The sequence below is a fragment of the Microtus ochrogaster genome, chromosome 7 (genome assembly GCF_000317375.1).
Source record: "Microtus ochrogaster isolate Prairie Vole_2 chromosome 7, MicOch1.0, whole genome shotgun sequence".
Taxonomy (NCBI): Eukaryota; Metazoa; Chordata; class Mammalia; order Rodentia; family Cricetidae; genus Microtus; species Microtus ochrogaster.
In genome coordinates, this window is record NC_022014.1 from 57,315,826 (window position 1) to 57,343,704 (window position 27,879).

The following is a 27,879-nucleotide window of genomic DNA, read 5'->3' on the forward strand; positions in this document are numbered from 1 at the left end:
AGACCAGGCTGGTCTCAAACTCACAGAGATCCGCCTGCCTCTGCCTCCCGAGTGCTGGGATTAAAGGCGTGCGCCACCATCGCCCGGCTTCCATGATCACATTCTTATTCCCACTGTCTAGCCCATGCTCAAAAGTGGCAGAGATGACAGATGGGTTTGCATGTTACAATTGTCTCTCACCAGCTGTAAGACCGTGGGCACATTATTGATTCTGAACCTTAGTTTCCTTATCTGTTAAGGTGGCTATTAACAGTTGAGTTGAACAGAAGTGCCATGGGGATTGTTGGAAATACCATATACAGACTGTAAAAATGTTTAATAAACACAGGGAAGATTTGGTTAAATATAAAGGAGTTGCATACCAGATGTGATATCATGGATCTATAATCCCAGGAATTAGGAATTAGAAGCAGGAGGACTCCAGTTGAAGACTAGCTTGGACTTTATCCCTCAGCAACAACAGCTTGGTTTGCTCCTGTGACATCAGGGTAAACAAGAAAGGAAGGCGCCCTGCCTATATGAATCTATAGATACCACTAAGCTATAGGGTAACCAGATGTGTTGCGAAATGTGCAGTGACAAACATCTACAGAGCGGAGGCTGGGGCCAAAGCTGGGGAAGGGGCTTCTGACAGAGCCGCAGAGCAGACCTTTGGTGGTGACGGCCCAAGAGATAAGGCTTGAAGGACGAGGTGTTTGTCTCGCATCCCAGGAAGTGTGACTGCAAAGGTCCTGTGGTAGGAAATTGAGGGGAGAGCTGGAAAATGGGGTGGGAGAGACACGAGATGAAGCAAGGGTGGCCTGCAGGGACTGGTCACACAGAGCTCTGAAGACCTCACAGAGAGTGACAGGAAGCTTTTGAAGGTTGCTGACTCATTTCAAGGCTGTAGTAAGATGTGTATAACACAGGACTGGAGATAGCTCACCTGGTAGAATGATTTCTCAGTACACACGAAGCCCTGGTCCTATCCTTAGCACCATATTGATCAGGCATAGAAACGGCGCACACAGCTGGTGGCGGTGGCACACACCCAAAATCCCTATATTCTTGGGAAGTAGAAGCAGAAGGCTGAGGAGTTCAAGGCAAGTCTTGGCTACGGAGTTAATTAGAGGCCACTCTCTGTTACAGAGGCCACCCACTCTGTCTCATAATGGTGAAGGCCACTAGCAAGATTGTTCAGCAGGTGAAGATGCCTGCCACCAAGCCCGATAGCCTGATTTCGATCCTTGAGATTCGCATGGTGGAAAGAGAGAGCCATGTTTTATAAATTGTCCTCTGACTTCCCCACACAAATCATAGCATGTGTGTGCTTACATACATACACATACGCAATATAAAATGTAATTTTAAACCATACATATGCCAAGCATGGTGGTATATGCCTTTAATACCAGGGGGCAGTGGCAGAGCTCTGTGAGTTGAAGGGCAGCCTGGTCTATATAGCGAGTTCCAGGCCAGCCTGGCTTACATAATGAGACCCTGTTCCAAAACCAAAATACAGGGCATAGAGAGACGGCTTAGTAGTTAAGAGCACTTGCTGCTCTTTCAGAGAACCCAGGTTTATTCTCAGTACCCATTTGGTGGATCACAACTGTCTGTAACTCCAGTTCCTGGGTATTCAATGCCCTCTTTTGACCTCTGCAGACACCAGGCCTACATGTGGGACACAAACATACATGCAAGCTAAACACTCACATACACAAAAACAAAGTTTAAAGAAGAAAACAGAAACTTGAAAATGGCAACAATAGAAACAAAGAGCCACAAACACACAACCTAAGATTACGATTATAATTACTTCAAAGCATACTGTTCACAGCATCAAGTAAATTCTTGCTGTTGTGAAGGCGTTATTGCCCATCATTATCAGCCATTTCTAGGACTTTTTTTTTCTCCCCCAAGAAAAATTTATACCCGTTAAACAACTTCCTGCTCCCCATAGCCATGGATCAGTTTAAATGAAGAGATATGGAATCTGGTCAGCATTCCCGCATGATTACAAATGAACTGGAATGAACCAAGGTGTAAGAATACTTGCTGTGCAATCATGAGGACCTGAGTTTGGATCCTCAGCACTCATGTAAAAAGCCAGGGACGGCTGTGTGTAGCTGTGTATAACCACAACAATGTGGGGAGGGCGTGAAGGGAAGGAAGACAGGAAGATCTCTGGGGCTTTCTGGCCACCAGCATAACTCTAGTGAGAGACCCAGCATCCTCCTCTGGCCTCCACACCTACGTATGGGCACACGCATCAGTGGCACACATGTGCACACAATGTACACATGAGCACACATGTAGAGAACAAAAGGAAGAAAAAAGTAACAGGAAGAACAACAGAGAGTATGGTGGTTTGTACAAGGAATGGAGGGGGAGAGAGGACAGATTTAAGCACTGAAGTTACTGTAGCACTCAGCGGACAACAGCCCCAGCAGTGGGAGGTACTCACAGCTGACCTGGGAGCCCAGCTTATGCTCCCAGACGGCGTGTAACTGCTGATACTCCTGCTGTGCCAGCTCCAGGCGCTGCTGCTTCACCTGGTAGATCTCCTTTTGTGCACTGAGAGCCTCCTGGGCCACCACCAGGTAATCCTTCAGCATGTGCTCTTGCTCCCGCCGCCATTGCACCCTCGGATCCTCGATCTGAGTGGTTTCTGAAACAGAACCCAAGGCAATATGTCAGTACTGTACAGGTATTTACTGGCTCAGATGGTGGACTATGGGCTCCACCACTGGAAATCAAAAGCACGATGTGCAGAACTCCTAATAAATGTAAATGGGTTAAACTTACTACATGGAAATGCAGTTCCACCTGGATTAGTCACATAACCAAAAAATAAATCAAGATCAGGTTTTAATTGAACATCAAGTTCTACCTGATAACAACCAAAAGAAGGAATTGGTTACAGACATAATAGAGGTTCAAGGTCCTCTGCTATGACTCAGTATAAAAGGAAAGAACTAATCAGTTTTAAAGGATATGAATAGGCACCCTGTACTGTTCGCAACATAGAATATAATCGTACAATAACATAAATTAGAAGGAGCCTTAAAATATGAATACCCATGACCAATAGTTCCTCCTATGGTAATTTATCATGAAAATAATATTTAAAACTCAGGGGGAGATAGATTACACAAAAACACGATAAAGAGCAGGCAAATATTAAATGTTTATTCTGAGCCAATAGCTGCTCTAGGTACTTTATATGTACTCAATTTCTTCAGGGTTTGCATTAACTTTACACAGTAGATTCTGATCCTATTTCCATTGTGCATAATTATAGAATTAAGACACAGAAAGGTTAAACAACTGCTTCAAGGTCACACAGGAAGTTTTTTGCCTGAAAATAATATGCATTTAAATCCATATTCTCATCTGCTGGGTTTTAAAGATTTATTTTTAGTGACACATATGTGTGTATATCTATGCGTGGGTCCATGCACATTAGTGTGAAAATCTGCACAGATCAGAGGTGTAAGATCCCCTGAAGCTGGAGTTATAAGTAATCATGAGTCACTTGGTTCATAATAAGTGCTGGAAACCAAGTTTAGATTCTCTGCAAGAGCAGAACATGCTCTTAGTGGCTAGGCCATCTCTCTAGCTGTTGTTGGGCTTCTTGGGTAAGAGTCCTTGATACATTCTGAATGTGGGTGCTGTGCAAGTATTTTCCCCTTTTCTCTGGTTTGTGTGTTTCAAAACCTTTCAGATTTTCTCCCACTTCATTCTTCCTTTCTCCCCAACCCTGCAATTGGTCTTGAGTTCCTGGTCTCAAGCGATTCCGTGTCTAGTGTCTCTAGTGTGAAACTCTTACTTTAGCTAAGATCAAGAAGAGTATCTAGTGCTGAGACCAGACGTCTGCTATCATGCCAGGCTTGGGTTTTTGCCTGTGTTTTCTTTTAGGTGTTTTCTAATTTTAGCTTTTAGGTTTAGGGCTGTGGCCCATTTAGAATTTGCTTTCCCGTATCGGGTGAAGTAAGGATAGAGGTAAAGAGTGCTCTCCCCTACCACATGTCCTTATGGAAAGCAATTGTACCAGCAACTCTTGAGGTCTACTCTTCGTGGCACCAGGTACTCAGAAGATTCCTTGAGGGAATCGGTTCTGAACTGGTCACTCTGTACAGTGGCTTTCCCATACCCCAGGCCTCCTGCTGCCCTGGTTGTGTCTCACAATGCTGTCCTCCTGGGGCAGGCTCTGCAAGATCATCTTGGCTGGCTAATTTTCTCAGTTCTTGTTGTCACTAAAGTTAGACATGTTGATGACATGTATAAAGTTATGACACAGTTGGACAGTTAAGCATGCTACAGTGTGTGCAACTGAAAACATCAAGCCCTGTCCTCTCTTCTACACACACCTCCCCACAGGAAGGTAGCCACCTCAACAGTCTTTCAGTGTATTGCAGTCATCATGAGGACCCCACACTCCCACTGCCCACGTTCCAGATCTCTATCTATAAACACATTCGCTATGCAAGGGTATACAACTACTGCACTCAGGAACTTTGCATAGCCTCTTCTCGCCTCGCCTCCCCACTTTTAATTGTAGGCAGATTTGCAGTACACGCCCACCACTGACCTTGAACTCACTATGCAAATCAGGCTAGCCTGGAACACAGATTCTCCCACCTCTGCCTCCAGAGTGGTTGGACCTAAGGTGTACGCTGCCACACTCTTCTCTCCTGTTTCTTTTTTTTTTTTTTTAATTTATTTATTTTACATATATAGTGTTCTGGGCACCAGATCTCATTATAGATGGGTGTGAGCCATCATGTGGTTGCTGGGAATTGAACTCAGGACCTCTGGAACAGCAGTCAGTTCTCTTAACCTCTGAGCCATCTCTCCAGCCCTCTCCTGTTTCTTATACACACACCACACACCTGCTTTCCACACAACAAACACATCCGCAATGTCAACAACACAGTATTTCCTTATTGCGTAACAACATAAAGAGCACTAAAAACAGTTGAACACTTGGGGAATATGTAACAGTTATGATGCAAAGAACTACCAAATTAAAACCAAACAAGTAATAGTCTAAACTTTTGTAAGCAGCAGACTGTGCTTTTACTCCCGGGTGCCCAGACCTGAATAGTCACACAGAAACTATATTAATTACAATACTGTTTGGCCAATAGCTTAGGCGTATTCCTAGTTAGTCTTACATCTTAAATTAGCCCATTTTTATTAATCTGTGTATCACCACAAGGCCGTGGCCTACTGGTATAAGATCCCGGCGTCTTTCTCCTTTGGCCGCTATATGGCGTCTGCATTCTTTCTCCTTGTATTCAGTTTAGTTTTCCTGCCTGGCTTTACTCTGCTAAACCATTGGCCAAAACAGCTGTATTCATTAGCCAATAAAAGCAACACAGATACAGAAGGACATCCCACATCAAACCTATGAAAAATGAACTAAAAAAAAAAAATGAGACGCCTGAGTTGGATTGACCTGAATGTGCTCTCCCTGAGGACTAACTTTAATGGTACCAGAAGGCACACTAGAGCTTCCAGGAGGGAAGCGACCAACAGTCCAACCCAGCAACAACGCCTATGAAGCACATCAATGGCCAGCATAGCATGATAACCCTGAGGGTGTAGTAGTGGCACATACCTGTGGTAACCAACAGCTCTCTAATGGCTTTAAGACCCAATCAACAAGAGGGAAACCACAGCCAACTACTTCATGCTAACGAAATCATGGTTACCGGAGGAGAATCTACAATCACAAATCCACTAAACCAGCACAATCCTTCACAACAATGTATAAGTGTTTGTCCTTATACCTGAAGAAAAGTGTAGTCTCCACTCCTCATAGAGGAAATGAAACCACTACAGAAGACCACAGCTGTTGGGGAATATTATTTTAAGATGTGTTGCGTTTGTTTATGCTGCGTTTATTTAAACTCTGTGAAGCTGTGATTCTTTGCCTGTCTAAAACACCTGATGCTCTAAAAAGAGCTGAACAGCCAATAGCAAGGCAGGAGCAAGAATGGGGTGGGGCTGGCAGGCAGAGAGGATAAATAGAAGGAGAAACAAGGAGAGAAGGACGTCAGGGGCCACCCACCCAGCTACACAGTTAGCCATGAAAAAGAAGTAAAGAAAGGTATACAGAAATAGAGAGAGATTAAAACCCAGACACAAAAGGTAGTCGGGATAATTTAAGATAGTAAAGCTGACAAGAAACAAGCCAAGCTTAAGACTGGGCATTCAAAACTAAGAATAAGCCTCCAAGTGTGATTTATTTGGGAGCTGGGTGGTGAGCTCCCCCAAAAAGAGTAAAACATTGCACAACACACACCAATCAAAATATTCATTGTGGAGCCCAATCCCAATGAATCTACAAAACACTCCTGCACCTAAGGCTCAGATGCAGGGAACATTGGGGAAGAAGGGGTGGAAAGACTGTAAGAGGCAGAGAGAGAGTCAGGGAATCGTTTACTGTGAGATTGTGCCTCCTAGTATGAGAAGCCACATCCATAAAGTCTTGCCAACGTGACTGGCCAGACATGCGCTGTACAAAGATGGTACCAATGAATATGCAAATAGGAAGAAGAGAAGGCCTCAACCCTATACAAACAACTATAGGCAACGAGGAATGCCGGGTGTGGAAGGCGTGGTCTTCTCCAGAGCACACTAACTGGATGTCCAGTACCAAACGGTCAACCTTGAAAACATACAAAGAACAGGATGTGGGCTGAACAGGTTATATTTAAGTGTATGTATATATCTAAACATACACACACACACACACACACACACACACACACACACCACACACATACATGCAATTAACAATTAGTCAAAAAGAGGCCTTGAAATTGAAGGAGAATGGGGAGGGTACATAGGAGGGCTTGAAGGTAGGAAAGAAAAGAGAAAAATGATATAATTAAATTATAATTTCAGAAAAAGGAAAAGAAAAAGAAACAAAATAGCCTTATAGTGCAGAAGGATGAAGAAAAGAGGACCTAATGGCTGGTGGAAAAACAGATTGATATAGACCTTTGAGGATACTTATCAATCTAATAATATACACCTAAAGTTCCCAAAGGGTTTTTAATCTTTTAAAAAATACTTCTATTTAATGTGTTTTGCCTGTGCACCACATGCGTGCAATGCTCAAGAAGGCCAGAAGAGGGTGCCAGATGCCCTGCAATTGGAGTTATCTGATCGTGAGCTGCCGTGGGGATGCTGGGAATTGAACTGTGTGTCCTCTGGAAGAGCAGCCAGTACTCAACCACTGAGCCATCCTTCAGTCCCCGTTTCCATTTCATAATGTCATATAGTTTATGTCTAAGTATCCATGAGAAGTGCTCCTCAAATGACCCATAAATGCAAAATCTACTGATGTCCAAGTCCCTTATACGACATAACATTTATGATTCATAACATTTATGATTCTCATGTGCTCGAAATCATCTCTCGATGGCCCATAACACCTAACCAGCACCCATCCTCTGCCAAAAGTTGTTATCATGTGTTGTGTAGGGAATGACAAAGGAAAAGCCACGCCATTCATTATGTATACAATCTTCTCCAAATATTTTCAACTTGAGTTTGGTTGAATCCATGGATGTAGGATTCATGGGTACAGTGCTGATGCCAGTAAGACACAGATACCTTTAGAAAATTATCACAGAGAAAAGCAAATAATGAGTCTCCCTCTGTGTACAATACAAATAAGAAGGGGGAAAGCCCAAAGGGTTAGCAACAGGGGTATTGCGATACCTTTGTCTTATGTGTTAGGATGTATTATATGTCGTCGTAGAATGTACTGGTATATTTAAAATGGTCAGTGTGAGCATCCTTCAAATACTCAGGAGAGACTGAAGAGGAAACATCAAAGACTGTAACTTGATCCCAGATTCTAATCACCTGGGCAGGATGTACACCGTCAGAGGGAGACCCAGTGCTGACACAAAACAATTTGGAGTTCCTTGCTCCGTATGTTCAATTCCTCCATCTTCTCTCACACCAAATCTAGTCAGGCTTTTGTCCCAATTCTTATCCAAAGTTGTTCTCCAAAGTCAAGGTCACCTGTATCACCTGAATAGCCAAATCCATCAGCCGATTCCATGTTCTCTGTGTGTGACACCACCGGGGGCTTTTTCTGTAAGCTGTCTTCCCAGACTTCTCTTGGTTTTCCCTCCCACTTTGTGGCCACTCCCCAGTCAACCCTGATTGTTCTCTCCCCGCCCTGCAGCCTGCAGCCCCCATGTCATTCTGTGGTCCTTCCCTTTCACGATCTCATCTGTCCTCATGCCTTGCCCACTATCTATATGCCGACATCTCCCAAATGGTCATCTTTATCTTCGGCCCATGTCCTTTTCCTAGAGTGCAGGTTGCTATACTAAACTGCTGATCCACCTACTCCGGGTGTGTGAAGGTACCCGAGGCTCATTATTTCCAAATGAAGCCTTTTCTTCCTTTCTAAACTGACTCCACCTTGCCGTCCCTGCAGTCAGTGGATGGCAACTGTATCCCTTCCTGGTTCAGGTCCGAGGAGGGTCCTTCCAACCTTTTTCTTTCCACTCTAATATGTAAGCAATCAGGAAGTTCTGACTACGTCCTATTATCTCTGCCCTGGTCTGGAGCTCTGGCTTGTTCCAAGCACGTGCACGGGGCTCTCCACTTTGATGCTTGCTTCAGGAAGGTCTGTTTTCTTAGAGCCGTCAGACTGGCCCTTGATGACATAAGTCACTTCAAGCAGGTCCCATGTTGACAGCTTTTCAGTCACACCTGCCTCCTGCTGCTCCCCACCTCCTTCCCTTCCTCATTCTTTGTGCTCTGGGCATTCCCAGTGCTTTGCCACCCCCTCCCCCACCCCGAACAAATGGATCGAATGTGATCAGGCCTCATAGGTTTTGTTCTCTGTGCCCTCTGAAACAGTTCCTTCCCTTCCCTCAAATCTTATGTTGCCCATAAGATAGCCTTCCCTGAAGACTGGTTTTATGACGGTCATCATCACTGTCCTTTTCCCTAACTCCCTGAGATCTGTCCCAGCATGCCCCAGTTCCCAAAGACTGCTCTTCCCCCATGGGACAGAACATTTTCTCACATACAACATCATCTACCAATGATGTTTATTTTCTGTCTCTCTTGCCTGCATGAAATTTCCGTAAGGGCAAAGAGCTCAGTCAGTTTGCACTCTTGGGTCTCCTCAGCTCCCAGGACAGGCAGTCGATAAATGTTTCTGAAGGAATGCAAGCTGGATTGTGAATGATGAGCAAACTGCTCAGCTATATGGAGTCTATAATTCTTTGCTGTTGTCTTTTGCTTGTTGGAGGCAGGGTCTTTGATGCATTCATTGCTGGCTGGCTTCAGCCCCGAGACCCTCCTGTCTCAGCTTCCCTTGTCTGGGCTTACAGGCACGTAGCATTATGTCAGTCTCACGACTCTGTGCTGGTTTGGTTTATGACAACTTAACACAGACTGTAGTCATCTGGGAAGAAGGAACCTCACTTGAGGAACTGCTTCCATGGATTAACCTATGGGTATTTTCTTGATAAAGGATTGATGTGTAAGGGTCCAAGTCACTGTGAGTGGTACCATCCCTGGGCAGGTGGTCCTAGGTTGTATAAGCAATTCTCAGAACGAGCCATGGGAAACAAGCCAGTAAACAGTATTCCTTCATGGCCTCTGCCTTAGGTCCTGCCTTGAGTTCCTTTTCTGGTTTCACTTCACAGGGGACTTGTAGGCTATCAGCTGCAATACCCTCTGCCCTGCAAGTTGGTTTCAGTAGTGGTATTTGTCACAATAACAGAAAGCAAACTAAGACAGACTTGGAGAAGAACTTTGCCCAAGAATGACATATACAAGCAAATTTGCTCCCATTCCACGGCTCTGAATGGTTAAGCCTCCATAGTTTACCCGCCACCCTCATATTTGTCTCGATTTTGCCCTCTACAGATAGGCTATCTTCCATTCAACGAGACTACTTCCAAACCATAGGGAAACCCATAGTCTGTCAGCTGGTTGAATGCCCAGATAACATTTTTCCTGCTTAGTACCCTTTTATTGCCCCTTTGTGTGTGTGTGTGTGTGTGCGCGCACACACACACCCACACACCCCCCACACAACTTCTGTCTGCATCCCCTGGAGAATTAAGTCTGCCACAGCCTGTTAGTCCCTCCTCCCTTCTGTTCTTCCAGCAGCTCCCAGAAGAAGCACCTTAAAGATCTCACTCCTGCCATGAGATTTTAATGAGGGGGACGCTCTCAGCAATTAGAAAGAGGACTGATTAGGGCTCCAGCACATCACCGTTTAACCCAGCGTCTGATACGGCCCTCCAAGCATTAACCTCATTCTCCATACACACTCAATTAGGCATATTTACTTCTCATTATCCAGTGCGCAATCATGAGTGCTAATAAAAACCTTTGCTATCCCCAACAATGCCATTAATGCCATTAGCTGTCTCTCCGATACTCTCCTACGCTTTGTTGCCAACAACAGGCTGTTCATTCATCCAGCTACTCATGCATTCATGCACAAACACACCCTTCTCTACTTAGCAAGGGTTAAGTGCACACCTACTGCGTACCTTGGTGGGCAAAGGCTTGGAACGAGATAGAATTAGACACAGTAACTTCCCCAGAAGACATAGCAGTAACAGGCAAAGAGCATTTAGAAGAGGAAGTGGATGGATAGGAGTACGACTCCATCCTTTGGTGTCAGTTCAAATCCCAGCTAAACCGTGTTTACTCCTTTCCCCCTTGCTTGACATGGGTCCAAGGCTGTCCTGGAAAAAAACCACTGTGTAGTCCAATTGGCCTCAAATCCACAATCTTCTTGCTCAACCTCCCTAGTGCTGGGATTAGAGGAGTGCACCATCATGCTCACCTTTGGCCCTGTTTCATCTCTGAGTACTGAGCCTCCAATTGCTATCTCTACATCTTCATGAGATGAAGATAGTCATTGTAATAACCCTCAGGATCCCGGGAACAGTGAGTAGGACACAGCCTATTGAGCATCTGCCACAGCACACGGAACAGAATGCATAACCAAAATGCAGGGGCAGTTAGGAGTTGGTGCCCTGATCTCAGCCTCCAGAGATTGCCAGGCATATCCCAATCCCTGTCATCTTTCTCTGGTCTGAAAGGATAAGAGGATCTTACGGTTCTAAAGACATACTAAGAGGAAAGCCCTGTCCCTCTGCACACTATTTCAGAGGACAGAGATTGTCTTGGCTAAGAGAGTGCACACGCCACTGTGCTGTGTGCATCTCTTGTCTTCCTCCACTTGATAGACAACATGCTTTTTCCCAAATAGTTCTTCTATCACGGTCCCAGAAGGAGAGAGAGGCAGTAGGTATATTCATCTTGGATCAGAATACTGTGGTCACAGGAAACGAGAGTGGGCTAATCTACTAAGGACATATGTGCGTCTACATTGCTAGAGGCTCGGTAGGGCTTCAGATGCTTGAATATGACAATGTGCATTTATTTTTTTAATGGGAAGGCAGCCATCCATGAACATACACATATGAAAAAAAATGTGCATACAGACACATATGCAAACACATGATTGGAAATATTTGAAATGACACAGAGGAAATCGTCAGCAATATTGCCTCTAAAATCAGGGAGCTGGATGGTGCTGGATCGTGGTAGAAGTTTCAGATTCTATTAAAAACCCTTCTGAACTGTTGTTTTCACATGAGCATACATTATCTATCTATAACCACACTGACATCTCTAAGTCTACATTAAACAAAACACAATCTGCCTTCAAGACTCTGCTGGGGCTTCTTCCAGACTGTGGGGGTAGGCATGAGAAACAGAGGGAATAGGCACAGGGGTGGAGTCTCGGGACGGGAAGAGCAACAAAGAACTTACTGGTATTGTGGTCTATGAAGTAATCGCCAACCTGTGGGTCATATGCTTCTTCCCATCCTAGCGGCAACTCATTGCTAATGCAGTCAGCAAAGGTAAGTGGCTTGGTGTACCTGGCAAGGAAGACAAGAAACACATTCTGTCAGCCTACGGTCCCCAACACTCCTGCAATGTGCCGCTTCTTCTGGACTCCCTGCTTCTCTTGACTGTTCAACAGGTCCGGACATTTTACACTATAGCATTACACCCACTGGGCCCTGAGCCCCTGGGAAGGTGAAGGCATCCTGCAGTAGCATCCATGTAAGGCTACCCCAGGAGGGAGGCAAAGAAAGTATTCTGGTCCTAACACTTTGCGCCTAGCTTGTTACTGACTTCAGAAAGTCATCTCTCTGTCTGGGCCTCGGGTTTTTGCATCTCCAACTGATAGTTGCCACAACAGCTCTAAGGCCAAGCCTTGGCTTCATGACTTGGATTCCAGCCCCCTCTGGCTTTCCCACCTGCGGTTGGCTGGCCCACCCCACTCTGGTCTTTGTCCTGGCTCTGTCTTGTATTTGTCATGCCCATTTGCCCTTCGAAAAGCCAGCCTCCCGCAGGCTCTAGAGGAACAGATGCCCCAGCCCCAGGAGTCTGGCCAGAGAGCCATATTTATTTCCTGATTGAGTTGGTTCCCAAACGCCTGCACCCACTGCTGGCTCTTCCCAGCCGGTCCTGGCCAAACTGATTATTTGGCAATAATAACCCCCTAAGGCCCCATCTCGCAGGGTGTGAACTGGCGGTAATCACCGAGTCTTAGTGGCTAAATCAGACAGATAAACAAATCATGCAACTGAAGTAGCAAAGGCTTGTCAAGGCTGGAAAACTGCACATGCACCATTTGTCCAGGGTTTCATCCAGAGAAGAGGAAGCCAGGAAACTAACACGTGGGGCCAGTGGTTCCCCAAAACAGTCACTTCCAAGTAGTTCCATTGCAGTCTTTGTCTAGGATAACCACACGCTATCATGCCCACGTGGAGGTCAGAGGACAACTTTGGGTTGTCGGTTCTTTCTTGTTTTCTGCTACTGTGTGACCCTCCTGTCTTTGCCTCCCAACTTGCAGTAAGGGATTGCAGATTTGTGCCACTCCTGGACTCCAGAGAAAGAACTCAGGCGGGCGGTGGTGGCGCACGCCTTTAATTCCAGCACTCGGGAGGCAGAGGTAGGTGAATCTCTTTGAGTTCGAGGCCAGCCTGGTCTACAAGAGCTAGTTCAGGACAGGCTCCAAAGCTACAGAGAAACCCTGTCTTGGAAAAAAACCAAAAAAAAAAAAAAAAAAGAACTCAGGCCATTGGTGTGCAGCTAGCACTTTTATCCATGGAGCTATCTTTCTGACCCTAGACACTCATTCTAATAGTCCTTTGTTGGGGAATATTATTTTAAGGTGTGTAACTTTTGTTTATGCTGCATTTGTTTAACTCTGTGAAGCTGTGATTCTTTGCCTGTCTAAAACACCGGATGGTCTAATAAAGAGCTGAGCGGCCAAAAGTGAGGCAGGAGCAAGCAATAGGCAGGGCCGGCAGACAAGAGTACAAATAGGAGAAACGAGAGAACAAGGGGAGGAGGACGTCCCAGGCCAGCCAGCCAGCCAACCACAGATTAAGAAGAAGGCAGTCAACCTGGCAAGAAACAAGCAAAGCTAAAGCCAGGCACTCATAACTAAGAATAAGCCTCCGTGTGCGATCTATCTGGGAGCTGGGTGGCAGGCCCCCAAAGAGTAAAAAAGCCAAAAGAGTAAAGATAAGAAACAAACAACAGCAGTCCTTTGTTCTGTCTTTTTTCCTCATTCCAGTTCTGGAGGTCCAGGAGACTCTGCTTCACACCCTTTCAACAGATTGGCGGACTGGGTGCAGTGGAACAGGAAGAGTGACAACTATCTCTTCCTTAACCTGATGATTGCTCGCTTCTCGAACCCTGGATGTAGGACTGTGTCAGAGGCTTCGCCCCTGGCCAAGTGCTATGGGAATCGATGGAGCCCTTAGGAGTTGAGACTTAGTGAGAGGTCATTCGTCACTACAAGTGTGCCCCGGAAAGGGAGAGGGTGGGATCCCAGCCTTTTCTCCTCATCTCTTGCTTTCTGGTCACAAAGTGAGCAGTTTTGCTCTGTCTCATGCTCCTGTCAAGATTCATTGCTCAAGGCAAGAAAGTCACAGCTATAGATGGAAGTCCCTAAAATGGTGATCTATAATGAACCCTTTCTCTTTGTAAGCTCATCGCTGCAGGCCTCTGGCGGAGCGATGGAAAGCTGACTAACAGCCCAGTCTAAACCAGTCTTAAAACGATATGGGGACAAAAAGACACTGAGACATTGGAAAAGCTCCTGGCTGTCAGCACTGTGATGTGCTCACCTGCCCGCTTCATACTCAAGGCTTCAGAGGCCGTGAACTGTATCTACATTGGCTTTGGTTAATAATTCACTGCTGCATTGTGGGGGACTGTGGTTCTGTGAGACTGGGGCCAGGGATATGTTTTTATATGCAACAAACTAAGAACTAGCAAATAAGAATCCAATAAGCATTGTTCTTTAGTTGAGTGAGCTGGACAAGAACTTAATCTCCCGGAGCCTCAGATTTTTTCATCTGTGAAGTAGAGTCTAATATAACTCTTTGAGATGCTGAGTAGATTAAACATGATCATGTTTGGAGCTAAAATATGCAGTCCAAAGGCTGTTGGGGGGCAGCATATCAGTTAAAGCATTTGCAAGATGATCAGAGTTTAGCTAACCAGAACCCACAAAATGCAAGGTAGGGGTGGCAGCCTACCAATAATTTCAGCTTTGGAAGGTGGAGGCAGGGGATTCCTGGAGCTAGACAGCTAGTAAGACCATCTATACTGGCAAGTTTTGGATTTGATTGACAGTCTCTCTCAAAGAATAAGGGAGAAGAGTGATCGAGGACAAGTCCTGCTATCAGTCAACTTGGACGGGTGTACCCATGTGTGCCCATACACATGTGAACACACAGAAGGGGACAGGGTTTAAAAGGTTATACTAATCTGTTCTTCATTGTTTGTTTGTGTGTTTTGATACAGGGCTCACTATGTAACCCAGGCTGGCCTCAAACTCTTGGTATCTCTGCCCCCAGCCTCCTGAGTGCTAAGATTATAGGTTTACAACAGTACTCCTGGTTAAAAGGCTATAATAACCTCAAGAGAGCTGGAAAGGAAGAGGAAGAGAGAAGGGGGAAAGGAAGTGGGGTAGTTTGAATGTAATTGGTCTTCATAATCTCAGGGATTGGCACTATTATGAGGTGTGGCTTTGTTGGAGTGGGTGTGGCCTTGCTGAAGGAAGTGAGTCCCTGTGGGGGCGGGCTTTGAGGTTTCCTATGCTCAGGGTATCAGTGTATCAGTCAACTTCCTGTTCCTTGCAAGCCAAAATGCAGCCAACACCATGTCTGCCTGCATACCGCCATGCTCTCTGCCATGACGATAATGGACTAAACCTCTGAAACTGTAAGCAAGCCACCTCAATTAAATGTTTTCCTTTGTAAGAGTTGCTGTGGTCATAGTGTCTTGTCACAGCAATAAAAACCCTAATTAAGTCAGGAAGGAAGAGAAGAAGAGGAGAGGAGAGGAGAGAGGAGAAACTGAAAGATATGAGTTAAAATATCTTGAGGTTAGAGATTTAACTTGGTAGGTAGAGGACTTGCGTAGTAGGCTTAAAGCCCTAAGTCTGACCCCTAGCACCACATAAAACTGAGTCTGGGTACACACATCTGTAATTCCAGAAGTGAAGGCAGGAAGAGCTAAAGTTCAAGGCCAAGCTTGGCTATTCTGCAAGTTGGAAGCTAGCCTAGGCTACATGAGACTGGAGTTATAAAAAAAACAAAACTAGTCAGGTGTGGTAGCACACGCCTTTAATGCCAGCACTCAGGAGACAGAGGCAGAGCTCTGTAGGTTTGAGGCCAAACTGGTAACCCGGTCTACATCATAAGTTCCAGGCCAGCCATGGCTACAAAGTAGTAACCTAACTTAAAACAAAATAAAACAAATAAAAACTAGGTATATGAACTTTAATATAGTGTCAGTTTCCTTTTTCTTTCATTTCAAACTAAGCTTGCTGTAACAGTTCTATAGTAAGCATAATTAAATATTGAACAATGATCCTATCTGGGCCTACGACGTGTGCTATGAAAATCATGTTCCCTCTCTGGGTAGTAGGTGTTCTTGTTCGATTTTACAAATGAAAGCATATTCTTAACAATGCATAGTTAATACACCAGAGGCTCAGTCTCGGGAGGCTCCCAGGGCTAGATCCCAGAGACGAAGCCTTGGCAATGAAAATTAACAAGACCCAGCGGGTCTCAGAACAATCTGGAGCTGAGCTAGGAGTACTGGAGAGGAGACTGAATGCGGAGGTGCAGTGCAGACAAGAGGCACTGGGGTTTCACGGGCTGACTGCTTTCGGTCCTTGGGGTCTTGGTACCAAGCTGCTCAGTAACCCTAGAAAAGTCCGCGGCTCCTACACACAAGGATGGTTAAACGTTTCCAAGCCACCAGCACAAATTCAGGCTGTCAAGGTAACAGGGATGGGAATGTGGATAGGAGAACAGGACCAAAACTTCATGAAGTTTCCAGAAACTCGTGAACTCCACATACTACTCCAGCCTTGCAGGAAGAAGGTGAAGCTCTCTGGTTATTAGCTGTAGCATCAATGATGTGATGATGGACGTGGGAGAAAAGATACTGATTCCTATGGGTAGTGACTGCAGACATTTTACCCACCAGGAAGGAAGGCACAGCAAGAGGGCTCACCCGAAAGAGAAGCCAGAAGAGGAAAGAAAGGCTTTGGGCTTTGTATTTGGGTTCCCCCTGGATGCAGCCATGGGGGAGCAGCCAGCTGATGCTCAGTGCGCTTCTATGGGAAGCAGGAAAGTTGCTATGGGGAAGCACTATACAACTTACAGAAATCTGGACAGAAAGTTCTCTGGCACAAATGCCAAGAGGGAGATGAATTATTCAGTGTGCAGAGAGGTGTCATTCAGAGAATCAGTATGAAGAGAAGTGTTTTAGCCTTGCAGTCACACACACACACACACACACACACACACACACACACACACACACACACACACACGTCCCCAGTGAGAGGCAGAGCTGTCTGTGGACCCTGTTTATCCCTCAGGAGCTGTGGTGCTCCGTGGCCTTCCATGTTAACCTTGGGAAGGGGTGCCTGCTTTCGGATGAGGACAGGATCTGGAACTCCCAGCCACAACCCCTCCAACCCCCGTGTCTTGGGCTGCCTGAAACCCCCAGTCACACAGTCAGATGACCCAGCTGCTGGAGGAGCAGGAGGGAAGCAGGGTGAGGTGCCAGGCGAGAGCCAGTTCTGCCCTCTTTTAATGACAAATCGCTGAATGAGCGCAGACATTCCTGAATGTTTCACAACTGGCCTTCCTGGAAAAGCAACCCAGATGTGTTGCCGTGGAGACAGGTAAGGTTCTGCCAGGTGCACTCTACAAGGGGGGCATGGGCACACCTGTCAAGAAACATGGCAAGCAGCTGGAGAGCACCAACAGGTCCCTCACTTTCCCCACACAGCAAGCTGTAGCTTTCCTAGAGGATAAGGTCGTGGGGGGGGGGGCGCGCACCTGGCCAAAGCTACACTGGTTATTCCGCGTCTTTTCTAAAGAGGCAGGAAGCAGGGGGAGCGGGCAACGTTTTGCCAAGTGTAACACTGGGTTGTGATTCTCTGGGGGTGAAATTCAGAATGGGTAAGTCATCTTCCACATTCCCTGTGACGCCTAGCAAGGCCCATGACCATCCAGGAGAACACTGCCCTCTCTACTCTGGCTCTCTCCTTCCAAGGGCTAGTGGGAGGGGTCACAGTCTAGAGCCCCTATCCCTGCTCCAAGCCAAGAACAATCTATCCTCAGCAGTAGCTCTCCTCTCCACCCCGGCATGATGGCCAGGCTGGTTTTTCCTGCCCCGGGCCATTTCACATACATAGTTTTCATTTCATAGTTTAGCCGGCTAGGCTCCCGAAAACACTCTCTCCCCTCTAGCCAGTTTCTCAGCAGGCTCCGCCCTCAACTTTGAAAGTCTTCCTCCTCCCTTCCCTTAATTCAGTTCAGTGCTGACACCTTTTCTGATTCCTCTAAGAAACACAGGGATGATAAAAATAGCCATTTCACAAAACTCGCTAAGAAAGCCAAGTGTGGCTGTTGGGAGGATACTGTCCTTCTAGAATACGGTAGAAGACACTCCAATCGTAAGCAAAGTTCCAGGGATGAACAGCATTCAGGAAAAAAAAAAAAATCAAGGTGCTGGTTTGGAGAATAAAGAGCAGCTGGTGGTCACAGGAAGCCTCTGAGAAGGTGACTTTCTCAGGAGCTCAGGGGTCAGGAGCAGCAGAGGTAGCCAGAATCTGAGGGAAAGGCATAGGAATAGCAAACTCCGAGGCTGTGCATGAAGATGGTGCTGGCGCATTGATGAGCACCAGAGCCCACGGGGGGGGGGGGGGGCTCTGGGCTGCTGGTGGGGACATCGGCTCACACCTCTCTGCTCTCTGCCCATGCGCTAAGCTCCCCCTCTCATTTCAGCAAACCCCCCCTCCCCCCAAGCAAGAGAAGGCCCCAACAGTCCATTGCCAGTGGCGAGGCAAAATGAAGAAGGCTTGTTTCTGTTCTCCAGGGAATTGTGCGGCTATGGAGACAGATAAGGTTGACACTTCAAATGGGGAACGATCCCCTGTGACATTCCACCGCAGGCGATGTGGCTGCAAGGCTCCCTAAGACCGTGAACCACAGGTAACTAAAGGATGTGGGGGATACAGGGCAAGGTAAAGCCAGAAAGATGTGAGAAGCCAAACAGTTGGGGGACAGACGGTAATAGGGTGTGAACAGGAGTGGGGGGGGGCTGGGGACCAAGTAGAGAAAGGGAAAGGACAAAGACAGGCAGCTTCATGGTCTGGGAGGATTCAAGGTAGGTGTCACCCACGGAGGGTCAAGAATTAAACCGCTGGCCCGAACCCAGGTTCCACCTCGCGAAAGCAGCAGCCGTGTTAGGTAACCTTGCGAAAAGGTATTTCCTTTTATGCAACACATGACAAGCCCTTGGAAACGTGGTGTGGCCGTACAATAAGACAACCCATAGAAAAAGTGCTGAGTACAGGCTTTGCAGGTAACAGGCCCTAGATTGTGTACATTGCTGATGCGCTCCCTGGAGACCTGTGCACAGTGGGAATTATGTCAACCTGCAGCTTGCATCCTTAACTCACGAGCCTCCACCATCACCGCCCTACCGACATTCTTCCTTCCTTCCCTGGGTGATCTGCAGCAACACTTACAACCCCCGACAATGGCAGCCCGGGTTCTACACCTGTCTGCACAGGTGTCAACTCTCACCTCCTGACTTTGCTTCCTTCTGCACTCGAAGAGGCTGCTCAGAGCAGTGGTCTCTTTAGAGAAGGCTGTGTCTCACACACGAACACTATCAGCTGCTGTGCTGATTCCCACTATGGCAAAATAACTGCTCAGGCTTAAACGGCTATAAGAAGCCTCGTAGAGCACCCCAGGGCCTTCCTTCCTAGGGACCGGGGACTGAAAAGTCTCCTCGATACCCTTAATTAAAAGGGCTGGCAAAACCGTACAGCGGGCACAAGCACTTGCACACAGTTCTGATGACCCGAGATTGATTCCTGGATCCCACAAGGTGGCAGGAGAGAACTGACTCCTGGGAATTACACTCTGACCTCCGCACACTGCAGGATCCACACATGCTGTCTCCCCCCCCCCCTCACCCCCTTCATAGAAATTAAAGCGGACAAGCTGGGAGTTGGCAGGTGTTCGGACTCGGCGCTCTGTATTTGCTCTGGGAAGACTGGGGTCCCTGCTTCTCTGAAACACCCCTCTCCCTTTCTCCTGCTCTCTACTCCCCAAACACCTGTGTCCACATTCGTCTTCCCGCACCCCAGAGTCTCCCAGGGGTCCTGCTTTGGTTTGGCTGGTTTATCCAGGCGCCTCTTGGTTCCTTCACTCCCACACCTGAAGTTCTTTGTGAGGATAGCAAGAGGAAAAAGAGCTCCGGATTCCAGGCTGTCCCTTCCACCATTCTGCCTCTGACTTCAGACTGGACTCCCACAAACCACTGGCTCACCTCCTGCCAAATCAACCCCGCTCTGCTCAGCCTAGTTCCCTGAATCCCATGGCGATTCCCTTCCTTCTCCGCCATGTCCACGTTAATCCGGCTGTGTTCCTTCCTGGGTGCCCTACAAAGCGACAGGTGAATCTGGGCATGGGTCCTTTCTGTGTATCCTCTGCTGGAACTTCAGACTACAGTTGTGGCAATCAGGAGTGACAAGAGGCATGGACCACATGGCAGCCCAATACCACCTGCAGGTATGACTTCACTATGGTACTGTGTCTTAAATATGGGAGCAGCAAGCTGTGGGGAGCAGGTACTTCTGCGGTCCTCGCCCCCCCCCCCACTGCTATTCTTTAACGCATTGCTCAAGCATCTTAACATATCAAGAAACACGGTAAAAAGTCAGCTAAGAACACAGGACTCTGAACCCGCACTCCCTGGGTTTGAATCCCCAGGCTGTCATTTTCTAGCTCTCTGACCGTGGGCAAAACACGTAAAAGCATATCAGCAGTATAAGAGAGAAAAATGCATTTACCGAGCCCTTGCTGTGCACCAGCAGCTGCTAAGCACTTCATAGGCACTTCCTCATTTCCATAATGACCCTTGTAGGTAAGTGCCATTCAGAACTACACAGGGGGTCTTCATGGGCCAAACAGACAGCGAATCCAACAGCATTTGAGTGCACAGCGAGTGGTCAATAAATGTGAGTTATTTGCTTTTTATTTATCCCACTGATGTCTAAGTTAGGTCACCGAAGTAGCCTTATTAGAGAAAGTTAGAACTGAAATGGACTTGACAGATGAATGGCCCAGCTTTTACTAGAGAGAGAGAGAGAGAGAGAGAGAGAGAGAGAGAGAGAGAGAGAGAGAGATTTCCCCAGAGCCACCCAAAGGTCCAGAGGCAGAACTGAGATTAACACCGAAGAACCAGGGCCAGGGCCATACCACACTCATCACACCCATGACACGAAGAGACCAAGCTTGGTGCTGTGTTCGGCTTCAGCACAGTTTCCAGGAAATGGTGCTAGCAGGATTTTCCTAGTCACTCTGACACATACACAGAGGGAAGACCTGTGGCTGGCTGGGAACCAAAAGGAAATTTTAGCCGAATCTCTTTGGGGAATCGCCTCCTGAAGGCCCCACCGATGCCAAAGCAGACTGTGATCCTGACACCCCTGTCCTGTTGGCCCTCACAGCTGGATCCTCATCCTCAGATGGGGAGTTAGGTTACAGAAGTTCTGTACAGAACCACCCAGGCTCATCCTCCCCTGCTATGTAATCTTGGTCCATTTCGTCCCCACCTTGGAGCCTCAGTACCCCCAAAGCTATATAGATCAATCTAGAAAACTTGCTTCTCATAATTTCGCTCCCAGATATGACTCACCAGAGCACCTGATGTTACAGCCCCCAGCACGACCTGCCATCATCACCTTCATTTCTGAACAAAAAATTCAAGGACACTTGGCTCCCAGTTTTGATGATTTGGGTGCCGTGCACTCAGTTTCTAAGGATCCAGCTATCCAGATCCCCCCTCCCCCCAGCGGTAAGAGCAGAGCCCCTAGCCCTCCATTAGTCCCTGAAATAGAGCCACTCCAGAATCTTATCAGATTGCTAGCTCACTCTAGCATCACCACCTGGGAAACAGATCCTCTAAGAAGAAAATTGGTCCCTGCTTCCCTCCCTGGGACCCATCTGCCCAGGGCCTCTCTCATGTTGGTGTGACTCAGATGGAGCCCTGGGAGAGGAGTGCCATCTGAGTCCGAATCCTCTGTCTTTAGCCAAACAACCCACTTTTTCTGGGCAGTGAGGAAGCTGGAATGTGACGTCTCTACGGCCCTCTTTGTGGGCATCGGCTCTAACGCTAGTAACTGCCTCTCCCAAAGGTCGAGGGCATTGTGAGGCAGAAAAGGAGTAAGCTATAATTAAAACATTTTAAAGCCTGGTATGGTGGTGCATTCCTGTAGTTCCAGTATTTGGGAGGTTGAGGCAGGAGGATTGACATAAATTCTAGGCCAACATGTGCTGCACAGTTACGACCCTACTTCCAAATGAGAGCAAGGGCTGGAGAGATGGTTGCATGGGTAAGAACGCTTTCTGGGCGAGCATGAGAACCTGCGTGTGTGTCCCCATGGCTCATGTGGCTGTACAGGCCTGTAACTCAGTGTTGAGGGAGAGGGCAAACAGGAGGGGCTATTGCCGGGACTTGGGGCTGAGTGGCTGTCAGCCTAGCTGTGAAATGGTTAGCTCCAGGTGAGGCTAGAGACGCTAACTAGCTCAAGAGAAAAAGACAGCGAGTAACAGAAGAGGGGATCTTTTATCCCTCTTCCATCAGGAGCTCATACCTGCACATACACTGTGCACACATGCACCCCCCCCCACATGACCACAAAGTATTCTCAAGGCCAATTAAGTCCAAACATTGGACTGTATACAGTGTACAGAAAGCAAATCATGTCCTTCATCTTCATGGTGATTTGATGAGCCAGACACTTGCCCCCCCCCTGCATATTAGCCAATGGGAAAGCAGTGAAAAGACGAGCTGAATTTCATAAAGTTCATTAAGGACCAGGCCTTGCCCATGGTCCGTCCACAGTCTTCCATGTCATTGACTCTGAGACGCCCATGTTAAAGCACGTTCAGCATCTCTGGAACTGCGGACTAACGCTGGCACCTCGCCACCACTGTCACCCAGGCTACATCCTCAAAGAAACACCCGCCCGTGTGAGCACAGGTACCATGACACTAGCGTAGCCCCTGGTGGAATGGATGTCACAGGCTTGGGATAATAGGCCACAGGTAAGAGTGGAGCTCTTTCAACTCCCAGGAGCCGCATGCTGGGAGAGGGTGGGGGAGGCAGTGAGCAGACCTGTCAAGCGACATTCCTAACGCTGGCCTGAAAGTAGGTTAACACTCCACAAGTGCCAAGCAGCCACTGGAACCCAGCAGCCGGAGCTCAAGTTCCTGTAAGGGGCCAGATAACAAGGCCGTGCCAGTACCACAAAGGACAAGGTCAAAAGCACAGATATCAGCAACTCAGTGAAAAGATCAGCGAAAAGAATCGGTTCTGAACATGTCTTAGGGCCACGGGAGCTTGATTTCACACATGTGTTCCTTTGTGTTTCTCTACATATTGATGTGTTAATTAAAACAAACACCTCAGTTTAACTCCACACAGTGGCACATACCTGTAACCTCAGTACTTAGGAGGCTACCCTCTGCTACACAGCGAGTTCAAGGCTAGTCTGGAGGACATGAGACCCTACACCCCCCCCCAATAATAAATATCCAAGTTTGAAAGGTTTCGTTCTCCTTCTTTTAGCAAGTATGATACAAACAGGGTGATCAATCTAAAAACAGTGGTTCATAGCTTTATGGTTGCAATGTAAGTACTGCCTTATATACTCTATACTGTACTGTGTATTCTGTGTGTAAATACCGAGTTCCCAATAGGACTCATAAGCATCTGTTCTTTGTCTTTTCCTGTTGCTATGGTAAAATATCTCAACGAAAGCAACTTAAAGGAGAAAGGGCGTATTTAGCTCATGACTCCAGGTTCCTATGCATCATGGTAGCAAAATCACAGCAGCAGAAGCTTGAGAGAGCTGATCACATGACACCCTCAGAGCAGACAGCTGTGAGTTAAAGCACGCTTGCTGGTATTCAGCTGGCTCTCCCTTTCACCAGTCCAGCCACCAGCCCAGGAAATGGTGCTGCCCGTGTTCAGGGCGGGTCTTTTCACTTTATGAAGAGAATTAAGAAAATGGTGGCTGGAGAGCAGCTCAGAGCACACATATTGCTCTTCCAGAGGACCCAAGTTTTATTCCTGGCACCCATATTCGACAGCTCAAAACCACCTGTAACTCCAGCTCCATGGAGATCCAATACCTCTGGCCTCTCGGGGTACCTGTTCTCGTGTGCACATACCCACCCCTTACCCCATAAACTCTCATAATTACAAAAAATAAAAAATATTTCGATAAAAGGAAATTCCTAATAAAGCACCCATACAGGACAACCTAATCTAAACAACTCATTGAGAGGCTCTTCTCAAGAGTGTCAATACACAGTATCAAGTTGGCAATTAAAACTATTTAATTGGTGGTGGTGGTGGTGACATGTTGCCGCTCCCAATGCCACTAGGATGATTGAAGAGGTGTTGGAAAGAGGGAGGAGAGAGGTAATTTTTTTTGTTTAGTTTTTAATTAACTTTGGGGGGGGGGCATGCTGCCGGGATGAGAGGAAGATATAGAGGGGCTAGGAGGTGAGCAGAATTGGGGTGCAAGATATAAAATTCCCCAAAATATCAATAAAGAATTATGTATAAAAGAAATAAAAACCAAAAACAAACAAAAAGTAGCCACCACAACTCCATCTTTTGCCAACTTGACACTCAAACCCATCAATTTAAAGCCATAGCCTTCTGTTCATTGTCCCCAAAGTCTTAGGTTTATCTCATAACATAAACTACAATCCAACTTTAAAAGTTCCCAAATCCATTGACAGTTCTGACTTTAAAAGGGCAAAGTCTCTTAACTGTGAACTATAAAACCTATAAAATCAGAACCAAGTGACACACTTCTAACATACAATGGCATAGAGTAAGCATTCCTAATCCAAAAGGGAAGGATCGGGGTATACAATAATCACACAGTTCTGTTTGCTTCTTTGTTGCTATGATAAAACGCTGACCAAAAGCAACTTGAGGGATGGGTTTATTTGGCTTACACTTCCAGGTCACAAGTCATCAACGATGAAAGTGAGACCAGGAACTCAAGGTAGAAACCTAGCAGCAGGAACCTTTGGAGGAATCCTGCTTACTGGCTTGCTCACTGATGTGTGTTCAACCTGCTTTCTTATATATCCCAGACCCACCGGCCTAAGGATGGTGACACCAACAGTGGGCTGGGCCAACCCACATCAATCATCAATCAAGCTAATCTTTCACAGACGTGGTCACAGGCCAATCTGATCTGGGCAATTCTTCAATTGAGGTTCCCTCTTCTCATGCGACTCTGACAATTAAACCTAGTCAGGACATACTAAAGCAAAACCAAAATCCATCAGGGAAACATCAAACCCTGCAGTACCATGTCTGGCATCTGGAACTTGTAATGTAATGTACTGGGCTCCCCAAAGGCTTAGATAGCCCACTCTCCTAACTCTGCCACTTACAGCACACATGGATCCTCTCATGGGCTTGAGCCAGCTCCAGTGGAAAAAAACCAGTAGTCTGTAGATTCCCAAGTGTTTGCTGACCACACCACAGAGCATAGACTGATGGGGGCCAGGAAATCTATATGACCTACCCATCCAGTTCCTTCTTAATTAATTTTTAGGACCATAGAGGTCAATGAGAACGGGTTAAAGAGGAGATTAACAGAACAATCGAAAAGAAAATGGGTTTTCCTTCTAAAAAGTATGATTTTAATTCCCCCATCATTTCTTTCTAAAGAAGAAAATGAATAGGAGGTTACTTCCGAAGGGAAGCCTGACCGACCGTTAAGTCAACATGAAACACCAAAGTGTTCTGAGCTGAAGGCAACTCCATTAAAGTCAGCAGCGCAACACATGAACAATTAAAATGGCTATTTTGGGAAGCCCTGGAAAGAGGTAGATACAGTATGAATTATTCATTCTCACTGCAAGGATGACTTTAGGGCATTGTCCTCTCGGTGGGTGCTTGCTCAAGCGCAGACAGGGAACACAATACCCTGGCCTGTGCACTCATGAGTGCACGTACACACAAGCACATGCACACGACCACAAGGAAGGCAGGATGCCACCCCAGATGGTGAGCCCCACGGAAAAAAAGACCTGCACACGGTTGGCAGACTCGTATAGCTCCAGTGCCAGGAGAGAATGTCTGCATTTCCAATTGGCCGAGGAAGAGCAGGGGAAAGAAAGAGGGAGACTGCACAATGGCTGTGGAGATCTCGAATACACAGGAGAGACCACGTGGCATTTCTCATATTCCATGAGCTTCCAGCTGGGATTCATTTGGGTAGGACACAGACCAGCTGATCCCAGTGTCCCCTCTGAGATCTCCCGAGCATGGCAGAGGCACCACAGAGCCATTTGTGAGCCTACCTAGGGTCCGGGCATGATAGGGTATGTCTGGCAGGCTTGATGCAGGCATGCCATCCCAAGTCTCAAACACTGCCCTTTACTAATGATGGGAGTGGCACTGTGACATGATTGCTTGTCTTCACCTAGGAGACCTTGGTCCAGTCCTTCCTCCAGGACAGGTGTTCACGATGTCCTTTTGTCATATGCAATCATGGAGAGTTGGCTTCCATGTTTCTTTCTCCTTGGGGACACAGACACAGCACTAACAGTTGCTCAGGACTTTATATGTGCTGTGCTGTGAGGTTCTTGCGACAGTCTTTGTCACTCGGTTCCTTTTACAGTCCCCTGGTACAGACGGCGCCTTCCTGAAGCCGTGTTAGGCTGATTGAGGTCACTTGGCTATTTAGAGGCGATTGCAGATTTGAATTTGGGTCTTCGCGGCTGCTCAGAGATTGAATGGAACAGCTGACCGGATAGAACGGGGTGACCAGAAAGAGGGGGGTTGTAAAATACCATGCAATTAGGAATAATTCCTAGAAGGGGCCTCCCTTTATAATATCTGGAAAGAAGGAAAAACTAAGGGGTGACTTTTGCAGAGAAGGGAGCTGGCTGAGGGAGACTAGAAAGCAGGAAAAGTTCATTAGCTAAGTAGGAGACGCTCGGTCTCAAAAGCCAACTTAGGAGTAGCACTCACTACGGATGACCAATAAAAGAAAAGTCAGAGAAGGATCTAGAAGGGGTGGGTTCTAAAGAACCTCACTTGCACCAGTGACTTGCTATTGAGATATGGTTCAGGGATAGAACCCTTGCCTAGCATGCATGAGGTCCTGGGTTCAATTCTCAGTTATACATTCTCCCCCCCCCCCGTACTTATCTACCTACCTACTTAGGTGGAAAGATTTATACACACACAAAAAAATTCAACATAACATTATTTATCATAGGAACAGGGTCTGGGGATACCGCTCAGTGGCAGAGAATTGCCTGGCATGGGTGAGGGCCAAGATTCAGTTCCAGCTGCAAACCTGCCCTTACATTTTATCGTGGGGAGATAACGAAACCAGCCTCAATATTTAGAGAACGTAGGGTTGATAATGGCTATTATCAGACATTTGACTGCTTGGAATAAGGTTTTCTGAGTGGCATAGGAAACCCTTACAGTATAGGATTTTACAAGAAACTTAAGAAACAGGAGACAAGTGATCAGACCTTCCTGCCAGAAAAATGCCCCAAATGCTGATTGTTTAGAAGCAAAAACGTCAAAATGCTGATTAGATTTGCTTTTCAGTGAGTGGGGATAAGATTTAGGGGTTTTGTTTGTTTGCTTTTGTGTATGTGCGTTTATAACCAGAATTATGAAAAATAAATAAACTTGAAAAGGTTGAAAATAGTTCTCTACCCAATTTTAGTCCTTCTATTCAGAATCTCTTACTGTAATCTCTTCGTGCAAAAAAATCATTCCAGGGGCTGAAGAGCTGGCTCGATTAAGAGCACGGGCTGCCTGAGTTCAGTTCCCAGCGCCCACACCGAGCAGCTCAACCACCTGAAAAATCTAATTCAAGGGTATATGACATCCTCTATTGTCCCCTACAAGTACCTTCAGACATGCGGTACACGTGAACACACACACACAAATAAACAAAATTTTAAAATTCATTCAATTTTTTTTTCACAAAAATCCACCCATAATTGAGAGGTTGGAAAGAAACCAAAATCTGCAGCTATTTCTTTTCTTCTTTCCACCAAAACAGGGGCTTGCTATCATAGCCCAGGCTAGTCTTGCTATCATAGCCCAGGCTATCCTTGCTATCATAGCCCAGGCTATCCTTGCTATCATAGCCCAGGCTACCCTTGCTATCATAGCCCAGGCTAT

The 27,879-nt window shown here is 46.7% G+C and overlaps 1 protein-coding gene across 1 annotated transcript in view; it reads right to left on the reverse strand.

The window, feature by feature from the left end:
• The window catches only part of Wwc1 (WW and C2 domain containing 1), a 161,629-nt gene that overhangs the window by 74,411 nt on the left and 59,339 nt on the right, over positions 1 to 27,879 (reverse strand). The window contains exons 2-3 of the mRNA XM_005350397.3: positions 11,830 to 11,939; positions 2,447 to 2,650 (exon numbers count right to left, since the gene is read on the reverse strand). Of these exons, the coding sequence (XP_005350454.1) occupies positions 2,447 to 2,650; positions 11,830 to 11,939 (314 nt within the window). The remainder of the gene's footprint in view (positions 1 to 2,446; positions 2,651 to 11,829; positions 11,940 to 27,879) is intronic.